The 12,016-nt window shown below is 37.4% G+C and overlaps 1 protein-coding gene across 1 annotated transcript in view; it reads right to left on the bottom strand.

The window, feature by feature from the left end:
• Positions 1 to 12,016, bottom strand: part of Tbc1d8b (TBC1 domain family member 8B) — a 70,032-nt gene that overhangs the window by 16,151 nt on the left and 41,865 nt on the right. The window contains exons 11-13 of the mRNA XM_090326874.1: positions 4,439 to 4,556; positions 2,335 to 2,620; positions 389 to 518 (exon numbers count right to left, since the gene is read on the bottom strand). Coding sequence (XP_090183000.1) covers positions 389 to 518; positions 2,335 to 2,620; positions 4,439 to 4,556 — 534 coding nt within the window. The remainder of the gene's footprint in view (positions 1 to 388; positions 519 to 2,334; positions 2,621 to 4,438; positions 4,557 to 12,016) is intronic.

Below are 12,016 nucleotides of genomic sequence, written 5' to 3'. Positions count from 1 at the left end.
TCAAGGAACAAGAGAAGGCTGGATCCTAAGCTATAATATCCTATAGCATCTATTGTACAAATTCATCATAATAGACAAATATTAAATTGTATCTTGCATTTCCACATTACGCTTTTTTTCTAGTCTTGGGGCTTGAACTCAGGGCCTGAGTGCTGTCCTTGGACTTTCTCAAGGCTAGAGCTCTACCACTTGAGACACAGCACCATGTCCAGCATTTTCTATGTAAGTGGTACTAAGGAGTCAAACCCAGGTCTCTGTGCATGCTAGGCAAGAATTCTACCACTAGGCCAAACTCCTGGCTCCTCAGATTATTCTTAATATACCACTAAATATTGCCTAACATTTTAAATATGCTATGCAATTATATTTATGATACGAAAAAACTTACCTCATTAGACTCTTTGATTAAATCTGTAATATCCACTGTAGTATCACTGCTTTTTCCCTCATGCACATTTGAACCCTGCTGAACACTTGAAGGCAATGGGCTATCCTTGTTAATGACACTGTCGAAGAACCTAGCCAAAAAGTGATAGCAGTATAGGAATCAGTACAACTAAAATTGCTAAAGTAAAGAACATGAAAGCTAATTCATTCCTAGCAAGCCAGAGGTTAATTTCAATGCAGATGACAAGGAAAGTTCTTATGAAGAAGATGGCTGGGAATAAGGAGGACATGGATACAATAGGATGGAGACAAAATCACTTTGGGCTGGGCAAGGATAGCATGAAAGAAGAAAATAGGTTCGATGTGTTCTAAGCCAATATTATAAGTCCAACAAGAATGGAAAATAAAGTATATATAGACATGCAAGGGGAAATAAGATGAGTAACACTGAATTATTTCCTGAGTTCTGAGCTAGAGGCATATGTATAATATTCTGCATGGAATGCAGCATTACAACAGTTGCCAATACAAATGTTCATTGATTTACCATTTACAAACGTGTGCATGTACAAAAGGACACTAAAAAAACCCACACATACTCTAATGCAAAACACAATGCAAAGAAAAGCCACTAGGAAAATAGTTTAATTCATGTGACTGAAATTCCTAGAAAACCAGGAATCCCACTGGATATTTAACATTTATCAACTAGCGCTTTTCTCCTCAAATTACTTTTATATAGAAACACTGTTTAGCTTAAACTGGGATTCTGAAATAAAGAGTGGAACACAATGTTGGTGGTTTATGTCTGTAATCCTAACTACTTGGGAGGCTGAGCTAGGGAGATCATTGTTCCAAGACTAGTCTGGGCAAAAAAAAGTTTGCAAGATAACTTCTTGACTAATAGGTAGACATGGTGGCTTGTGCCTATTATCCTGGCTTCATGGATAGAAACAGGGGCTGGGAGTTTGGCTTAGTAATAGAGTCCTTGCCTAGCATGCACGAAGACTCAGGCTCAATTCCTCGGTACCCATACATAAAAAATCAAGATGAGGGGTGGGGGGAGGGAAATGGGGACCAAGACATGAGAAAGGGTATCAATGCTTGTGATGTAATGTACCTTCTATCTGATTAATATAATGGAACCCTTCTACTAATTACAATAAAAAATATATGGGGAAGAAAAGGCCTGAAGTGGTGCTGTGGCCCAAGTGGTAAAGTCCTAGCCTTGAGAAAGCCCAAGGACAGTGCTAAGGCCCTGAGTTTAAGCTTTAAGAAATATTAGAAATAGAAATATTGTGGCACAGTGGGAAAGCATATGTTTGGGAAAGCAATGAGATCCTATCTTAAAAATATCCAATGTAAGCTAGCCATTAGTGGCTCAAACCTATCAAGCTACTTAGGGACAGAGATGATCTGGAGGATCACAATTAAAGGCCAACCTGGGCAGAAAAGTTTGAGAGACCTCATTGCCAAAATAACCAACAAAAAGCAGGACTGGAGATGTGGCTTAAGTATTAGTGCTCTAGCAGAGCAACTACGAGGCATTAATCTCAAGCTCCTGTACTGCTAAAAAACAAACAACACAATGTAATGAAGGACTGGAGGTATAGCTCAGAGATGGACCACTTGTCTAGCAAGGATAAGGCCTTGAGTTCAAACTCCAGTACTGAAAGAGAGAAAACCCACAGCATACTGAATTAATAATATTAACATAAAAGCATACATAGCCTAACTGCTCACTTCACAGTGATTTACTTTATGGCATGTTTTTGAAGACAAAAGACAGGAGCACAAGCCAGCTATATTATTCAAGTAGTTCTGTGACCAAGCAATATATCTGATGTTTCCGCCTTTCAATTTCCTCATCTATAAGTTTAAAGGGATTGAAGAGCATGATGTCTTAGAGATCTCATATAGATTTAAAACTTACAATTCTTACAGTACCTGTTTAAAACTGTCACAGCCTCAGCATCATCTTTACAGATCAGAAGTTTGTCTATGTTATAGTCAAGTATTGCCAATCCCAGTTGTAAAATAGCCTTTATTCCATCATAGAAGAAACAGTCCACAACGTTCACTGCACTTTCAATAGGCAGCACACTAATGAAAAGTGTGAGGAACCAGGACAGAGAAATGGAGGAAAAGAATGTCATGTCGGTCATGTGCTCAGTCAGCTGAGGAAGGTGATCCCTGATAAGTTCTTCAAACACTGCCTGGTCCACCAAGGCACCTGGAAAATACCAAGTTAATTTTAAAAATGAACATCTTCTAAAGTACTTGTTTTCCATGTTTCTCCCTTTACATAACTTGCTGAATCCCTTTTGTGCCTTTTCTGTACTTTATACATCTGTCATGAACCTATAAACACTTGGGAAATACCATTAAAAGTTATCTGGAGCTGGGTGTCATGGTTCACTCCTGTAATACTAACTACTAGGAGGCTGAGACCTGAGAATCATGGTTCAAAGACAGCTTAGGCAGGAAAGCCTGTGAGATTCTTATCTCCAATAAACTACTCAGAAAAAGCTGGAATTGGTGCTATGGCTCAACTGGTAGAGCGCTAGCCTTGAGCTAAAGAACCTCAGGGAGAGCACCTAGGCTCAGAGTTCGAGCCCCAGGACCAGCAAAAATATCCCAAAGTCATTTGAAGATTTGAGTCCTTATTAGGCAGAGACAATGTATTATTATTAATGAATGGGCCTTACTTTTGTGTTGCTGGGGTTGAAACAGAGTCTTGTACATGTTCAGCTAGTGCTCTACCACTATGCCACATCCCTAGCTCTTGAAAGGAGTTTAGTGCTTGTGTATTTCCCAATTTATTGATTCTTGTATTTGGTAATTCAAATGACAACAAGCAGACCTGTAGTGTAATCCTAGCATTTGGGATGTGAAAGCAGCAAAATTTCAAGGCTCGTGTGGGGTACACAGCTAGACCTTGTTTCAAAAAACATAGTCACATATTCATGTTTCACAAAATGTTCTTTTGGTTTGGATGGGTATCCCATATTTCATGTGTTTGAAACTTAATTCCTAAATGTATGTACTAATTATATTTAGAAATAGGAGTTTTGAGACACTACTGGATTATAATGACTCTGCTCTATTAAATAGATTAAAATATTTATGAATTAGTAACAGATTAATACCCAGGTTCTAGTTGCTTACCCTTGTAGTTATAGCTATTCAGGAGGCTGAGACCAGGAGACTCATGTTTCAAATCCAGCCAAGGCTAGAAAGTCTATAAAACTCTATTTCTTTTATGTGTGCTAGTCTGGGGCTAGTATATCCTTGAAGGTTTTTTTTCCCCCTCAAGGCTGATGCTTTACCACTTGAGCAACAGCTCCAATTCTGGCTTTCATGGTTACTGGACTTTCCTGCATAGGCTGGCTTTAAAACACCATCCTCAGATCTCAGCCTCCTGACTAGCTAGGATTACAGGTGTGGCTTACTGTCACCTTGCTTGAAGACTCTATTTTTAACCAGCAGAAAACCAAACTGGAGATGTTATACAAGTGTATAATTTGAGCTTTGAGCAAGAAAGCTGAACAAGAGCACAGGCCCAGAATTCAAGCCCCAGAATTGGCACAAAAAAAGACAATACTGAGTATAGGTCATCAAGAGAGTGACATGATAAAAGCAAATTCTCCATGGCATACTTCTTTTTGTCATATCCTCTATAATGCTATAATAATACAGCAAGAAGACCTTGAGTAGATGCCATGCAGATTATGGATATTTTCAGTACTCTCAGTCTCTGGAATCATGAATAAAGTAAGGTTTTAATTTTTATGTAAGTACTGAGGCTTAAACTCTGGGCCTTGTGTTCTTGGTCAGCTTTTTTTGTTTATAGCCAGCACTCTACCACTTGGGCCACATCTTTATTTCCAGCCTGGTTAACTAGAAATAAAGTCTCAAGGAATTCTCTGCAAGGCTCTATACTACGATTTTCAGATCTTAGCCTCTTGGTGAGTTATGATTATAGGAGTGAACATATAATCTGTTATAGGAACACAAAACAAAGACTGTGTACATGTGTGGTTTGTTTTACCAATGATTCGACGATTAAAGTAATCAGGCAACATTCGTTCACATACAGCAACTAGAAGCCAAAAGGCTTCTTCTTCTTTTGCATACAGAAGCAATACTGAAGTCAAAATGTTCATTGCCTAAATTTCATAGAAAAGATACAAAAAAGTAAACATTGATCAAGTAAATCACTGCATTACTTTTTCAAGCATAGTAGTTTTCAACAGTGAAAGATTAAGTGATAGCAATAAATTTGGAACCATGAGAACAATAAACACAAAGTAAAATGAAGAGAAGTCAGGCTAATCATTTCTAACTGGTTATATTCAAGAAAACGAGGCAGCATAATATCTTAGATATGGAACATACTATCTAAAACCTAATATAGGCTAATTTCAGTGGATAAAAAATTCTAATGATCACAATGTGAAGGTAATACTAAAAGTGGATGAAACAATCTATCTCTATTTGTAACTCCCTACCGAAAAATATCCCATAGATGTCAATCATCTTTCGTTTTCTAAAACGTGGGCACTGGCCCTGAGCTCTTCAGCTCAAGACTACTGCCCTACCCCTGGGCCTGGGTGTTGTCCCAGAGCTCTACAGCTCAATGCTACCACCCTACCCTTGAGCCAACCCCCACTTCCTGTTTTCACGTTTTTTCCTAATTTTGCATAAGGTTGAAAATCTGTATCTACTACATCTAGGTTTTTTAAAAAAATATTCAAGAGTTCTTATAAAATGTTTTTAGATCTGCTCTTTCTTCCTTTCTATTTCTGTTACCATTCTACTTTCTTCTTCTGTCTTGTGATTCCCTGGAAGACTGAACTCACAAGGGTATCTTTTATTTAATCTGACACAGAGCTCATTTAGGACAAAAAGCCATTTCTCCACGAATATTTGTTGAAAATTATCAGAGGCAGCTGCTGACATGTGTGACTGAGAACAGTTGAGCCAAAAAACAGGCTAACAAATGTCTAAATGAGAATCTAGACATCAGGTAAACTTGAACGTATTCTTGGGAATTTAGGAAGCGATATATATGCGTATAGCCTTATGTGTATAAATAGTTGTCTGTAAGTCTAGGAAAGAACAGAAATAGTCTTAGCTCTCACCTCTGCTTCATCTTGAGGCTCTGAGAAAGTAGAAGATGATAAAGTGAAAAAAGTAGAGAGCTATCAATAAAGTTAGGCTCACTGAAAATAAATTTTTAAGAAGATAAAAGAGGGTCCAGGAGCGTGGTCTAGAGTGCTTGCCTAGCATGCACAAAGCCCTTGGTTCGATTCCCTGGTACCACATACACATACACATACACATACACAAAACAGATAAAAGAACACTATGTTAAAAATGAACTATACAACGTGTAGGTGGGCATCGTAGGGAAAAACTGGGAGAGAAGAATAAAGGGGAGACACTGTCCAAAAAGAAATATGTAATTGTATGTAATTGTAATCCCTCTGTACATCACCTTTACAATAACAATAAAAATGTTTAGAAAGATAAAAGGAAATCATTGAATATAGTTAGAAAAAACTTACCACAAAATTTTTGAAAAAATAAAGAGTACTCAAACTATTTCAATATGAAAAAATAATATTAACCTTATAGAAACTGAAATGAATTTATGGGACTATGATGAACAACTGTATGTTAACAAATTAATAACCCCTACAAACTACTGATATTAGCTCCAGAAGAAAAATTGGAATTTATTTATAATAAGAGATTGCATTAGTAATGAAAACACCTCCCACAAGGAAAACTCTCTGAACAGATGGCTTTACTGGCACATTCTGCAAAACATTTAAGGAAGAATTAGCACCAGTCCTTCATAAACTCTTTGGAAAATAACAGCAGGAAATACTATCCAACTCATTCTAAGAAAACTTGATAAGATAAATACATATTAATATAGTTGTTGAATATAAATGTAAAAACTATCAAAATACTAGAAACCCAAATATTATTGCATATGTAATAAGACTATATATGCACAAAGACCAAGTGAGATTTATCTTGGGAATGCAAGGTGACTCAACAAATGAAAATCAATCAATGACACATGTCATTTTAATAAAAGGAAAAAAAATCACATGATTTCCTTAACGGACACAAAATTTGATAAAATAAAATATTTTTCCATGATAACAAAACTTCATAAACTAGGGATGTAAAAAAAAAACCTTCAATCTCATAAACTTCACAGCCAACATTAAACCCTGTGATAAAAGATTGCTTTCTTCTAAAAAAAAATACCAAGACAGGGATGTGCATTCTCAATTCTGTCAAGCCAGGTTCTATGTAACATGCACCTATAGTCTTAGCAGTTTGGGAGGCTAGAGTGAGAGGTTCATTTTAATCCATGACTTCAAAATCAACCTGGGAAATATTTTAAGACAGTCTAAAAAACCAAAACCCCCAAACAACATCACCACTTCAATTTAATATTATATTAAAGGTTTTAGCCAGATCAATTAGGTGAGAAAAAATATGCCCAGATTGTAATGGAAGTAAAAATATTACTACTCAGATCTGGTATATAGAAATTCCTAAGGATATCATATAATATCTCCATCAGAACTAAGATATCAGCTTACTAAGGTTAAAAGGACAAAATAAAAATATTAAAAAATGAATTGTATTTCTAATACTGACAGCAAATAATCAAAAATGAAAACAAAAACACAAATCCATTTGCTATAGATTAAAATCTTAGAAATATCCATACAACAAACAAGGTCCTTATATCTAAAATATACCTACAGTTCAAAAAATTGAAACTCTGACGAGGAAATAAGCTGGCTTTGGGGCCGGGAGTTTGGCCTAGTGGTTAAAGTGCTTGCCTAGCATGCATGAAGACCCGGGTTCGATTCCTCGGTACCACATACATAGAAAAAAAAAAAGCTGGAAGTGGTGCTGTGGCTCCAGTGGTAGAGCTCCAGCTTTGAGAAAGTCCAAGGACAGTGCTCAGGCCCTGAGCTCAAGCCCGGGACTGGCAAAAAAAAAAAAAAAAGAAATAAGCTGGCTTGACATCTCTGGCCATAAAGTAAATGCAAATCAAAACAACTTTGAGATTCTACCTCACTCCAGTTAGAATGGCCATGATCCAGAAATCTAATAATAACAGATGCTGACGGGGATGTGGCCAGGAGGAATCACTACTACACTGTAGGTGGGAGTGTAAACTCATTCAACCACTCTGGAAAGCAGTATGGCGAGTCCTCATAAAGCTGCCATATGACCCAGCAATCCCACTCCTTGGCAGTTTCCCAAATGTCCAGAAATAAGGACATACTAAAGCCACTAGCAAAACGATTTTCATTGCAGCATTATTTACCATAGCAAAGATATGGAACCAACCCAGATGCCCCTCAGTTGATGAGTGGATCAACAAAATGTGGTATTTATACACAATGGAATTCTATGCTGCCATCAGAAAGAATGCCATCACCCTCTTTGTAAGGAAATGGAAAGACTTGGAAAAAATCACATTAAGTGAAGTAATCCAGACCCAAAGGAACATGGACTCAATGGTTTCCCTCATTTGTAATAATTAGTACACATCTAGGCCTTTCCTAGCAGAGGATTACAACAGCGCAAAACCTAGGTATATAAGATCATATAGGATGAGACTAAATGAAAGGATCTCTAGAATATTGATATAAGAGCTTTATCTTGAGTGACAGTTGTTTCTAATGTACTATGTTATTTCTCCTTTTATTGCCCTTTGGTTAATCTCATATTGTTACTGTAACTGACTTTGCTACCTGGCATATTGTATATAAGTTTATTTGTTTATTTGAAATAGGAAAGGAAAAGGGGAAAACAAGATGATTGGGAGGTGATGGGGGATGGAAATGGGGACAAAAACATGAGAAGGGGTATCAATGTGTGAGAAATAATACACCTACTACCTGATGAATGTCACTGTAACCTGACAATAAAAAAAACCATATATGAGATAAAAATCTTAGAAATATGCCGGGAGTTTAGCCTAGTGGTAGAGTGCTTGCCTAGCATGCATGAACACCTGGGTTCGATTCCTCGGTACCACATACATAGAAAAAAAGCCAGAATTGGTGCTGAGGCTCAAGTGGTAGAGCTCTAGCCTTGAGAAAGTCCAAGGACATTGCTCAGGCCCCGAGATCAAGCGCAGGGCTGGCAAAAAAAAATCTTAGAGAAATAAATTTATTGAAGAACTATGTGACTTGGAGTATTGAAAGCTAGAAAATATGTCTGCAGAAAAATTTGAAAGAACTAAATAAATGTAAAGGCATAGTGTATTCATAAGACTTAATGTATAATACTCCCTACATTGATCAATAGATTTAATATAACTATCAAAATCTAAGCTGGCTATTTTTTAAAGAAATTGATAAGCTGATACTAAAATTCATATGAGACTACAAGGAATCTCAAAGCCAAAAGACTTATGAAAAAATATAATTAAATGGCTCTACACTTTCCAACTTCAGAATCTGATTACTGCATCTGTGTGGTTATCAAAACAGTATGGCTCTCTTCAATGGAACAGAATGGAGTTTATAGAAATAAATACTATGGCTGGTTGGCTCACTGATTTCAACAATGTATCAAAAGTCTACCTTGTTATCACTGAGATGGTTGTAATCCAAAAGAGATGAAAGTCTATGAGAACCCTGTCTCCAATAGACTACTAAAAAATGCCAGAACTGGTAAAGTTCTAGTTAACCTTGAGCAAAAGGGGAGAGTAAGAGAGGGAGGGGAGAAGGAAGGAGGGGTGAAAGAATGAGAGAGAAAGAGAAAGAGAAAGGAGAGAGAGAGAGAGAGAAGAGAGAGAAGAGAAAGAGAAGAGAGAGGAGAGAGAGAAGAGAGAGAGAGAGAGAGAGAGAGAGAGAGAGAGAGAGAGAGAGAGAGAGAGAGAGAGAGAGCGAGCGCGAGAGAGAGAGAGCGAGCAGGCGTAAGTGAGAACTCACTGTAACCATTATATACCTTTGTATAGTGGTGGTGGAAATGCAAAGTAGAGAAAGCTTAACATCATATACACCAAAAATGACAAACAAGGCCTAAATGTCTATACACAAATATTCATAAGTACATTATTCTTTGCATTCAATCCAGAAAAAAATGAGTCCAAATTTATCAACTGTTCAATAGATAAGCAAAATGTGGTATATCCATATAATACAATATTATTCAGTTGTAAAAAGAATGTAGTATGGATATATACTGTACAGCACCGATGAATCTTGAAACCAATATGCCAAATGAAAGAACGCAAGTAGAAAAGACCACATATTCTTTCATTTCATTCAGTAAGATGTTCACAAATAGCCAGAGAGTCAGAAAGAACAGTGATTGGGTGGGGGAAGAGGAGAAATGGGGAATAGAATGTTAATGAGTGTATGTTTTCTTTTTTGAGGGTAAAGAAAATGTTCTGGAAGTAGATAGTAGTGATGGTTACGCAACTCTGTGATTATACCAAAAAATGGTAACAGGGTCAGACATGATGGTGCATGCCTATAATCTCAGCACTGCTGTAATCCCAGCAGTAGAGAGTCTGAGGCTTGAGGATTCCAAGTTCAATGCTATCTTGGGCCATATCATCCCAGGTCAGTTTGTGCTACATTGTCAGATCCTCTCTTAATGAATTATGAAAAGGTAAAGTTTGTGATAGTTGATGTATTTTAACATCATAGGTAGGAAGGTAGGTATAGAGAAGGGAGGGATTGGGAAAAGGATCCATAGGTGAGGGAAAAGAGGGGAGAGAAGAGAAAGGGGAGGGAAAATAGGGAGAGAAGGGAAAAGGAGGAGAGGAGAAAATGGGAGAGAAGGGGAGAAGTGAAGAGACAAGAGGGAGGGAGGGGCCAAGTCAATCAGCTAGCCATCTAGCCATAAGGTCTAGTATTGTTTACATGAATTTTTCATTAAGAACAACAAAAACTGCGTGCCACATTAAATTCTCAGGCTTTATAGGCTCTCTATGATCTTGTGACACACAAACTTATATTTACTCCTTGATCAGAACATGAGTTTTAAGCAGTCTGATAGTCAAGGCAGACATTCCACCTGAATGAGAATGCTGATATTGTCAGTTTAACCTAGAATAACTTTCTTCCTGCTCTCCATGTCTCTAAATTTGCTCTCTTCTTCTAGAAGTCAAAGCCATGTGCTATCTATTTTAAATCTATGTCTAAGCTACTGCATATAGATAGCACCACAGGCTCTGAGAGTGCAAGTTGTATGAGAAATGATGTATTATGTATCTTTGTTACCTTTTGGAGATCCTAATATATGCTAAAATACTTGCCAATTAGAGGTTTTATTCACTTAACAGTTTGACAGAAAAAAAACTCTAATGATAAGTTTCAGTGGTTACAGCTACTATCCATTATTGATATGTAATTGCTACAGGTGCCTAACCTAGTAGAAATCCATATTTATTTAGTAGGGAGTGCCTGCCAACCACCATTATCCAGCCTTTTCTTCCACTGTAGCTTGGCCTGTGTATCTGCCCAACCTGCACTGTATTTCAGACTCTTTGTAGATAGTTGTGCTCCCGTGATGAAATCCTTGTCACAATGCAGGTGAAGTGATGTGTAACCTCTTCCAAGCATGGCCTGGAAAATGTGCCACAACTGTTTCTCCATTCTCTCTGTTCCTTCTGAGCACAATAATGTTATAAAGTAAAAGAGTAGCTTGGAAACTCAGCTTAGAAGATGACAGTCAACTTTTAGCCCATAACTTAGCAGCCCCTGAAACACTGCCTGAAAGAGAACTGTCTACCAACTGAAAGGTTGACTTTGGTCTATTACTTTAAGAAATAATCTAATTCGGGTGCTGATGGCTCATGCCTGTAATTCTAGCTACACAGGAGGCTGAGATCTGAGGATTGTTGTTCAAAGCCAGCCTGAGCATGAAAGTCTGTGATCTAATGAACCACCAGAAAACTGGAGTGGCACTGTGGCTCAAAGTGGTAGAGTTCTAGCCTTGAGAAAAAGAGTTCAGAGACAGCAACTGGGTCCTGAGTTCAAGCCTCACAACCATATACACACAAAAGAACTAATCTCTTCTTCTGTTTCAGTTATATGTCTGTGTCTGTGTCACCCATTTAGCCTACCTTATGAATACTGTGTACTCCTAATGGATTTTCCCCCAGTGCCTACAGATAAAAGCCAAACTCCCGAGTTAAATAAGGTACCTAATTTTCCTCCAAACACTTAGCTCCATTAATCCTGCCCCATTAATACATTTCACACTTTTCACATTCCTCCTTCGATGTCCTCCCCATAGATTTCCATCTATGTTGGACATCACTATGTCTTTCACCTAGGATGTTCAATCTTTCCATTATCTATGCATGCAATATTAAATTTCATGATCTGCAAATGCTACCTCTTCATGAAGCCTTCTGATTCTTCTAGTTAGAAATAATTTATTAGAGATATTTCTTCATGTTACATTAATCATTCTAACACTTTCTTTCATCTGTTTTAAAGTTACCCAACGGAAATGGCTTATATATTAATACCTACTAATCTATACATCTTAATAGCAAGATCTTCCTCATCTATCTTTTTTGGGGGTCGGGGGTCGGTAATGGGGCTTGAACTATGGA

Source organism: Megascapheus bottae, chromosome X (assembly GCF_031878675.1).
Source record: "Megascapheus bottae isolate mThoBot1 chromosome X, mThoBot2.hap1, whole genome shotgun sequence".
NCBI classification, from domain to species: Eukaryota; Metazoa; Chordata; class Mammalia; order Rodentia; family Geomyidae; genus Megascapheus; species Megascapheus bottae.
The sequence above is the reverse complement of the archived record's forward strand: the minus strand, read 5'-3'. Positions and strand labels throughout refer to the sequence as shown.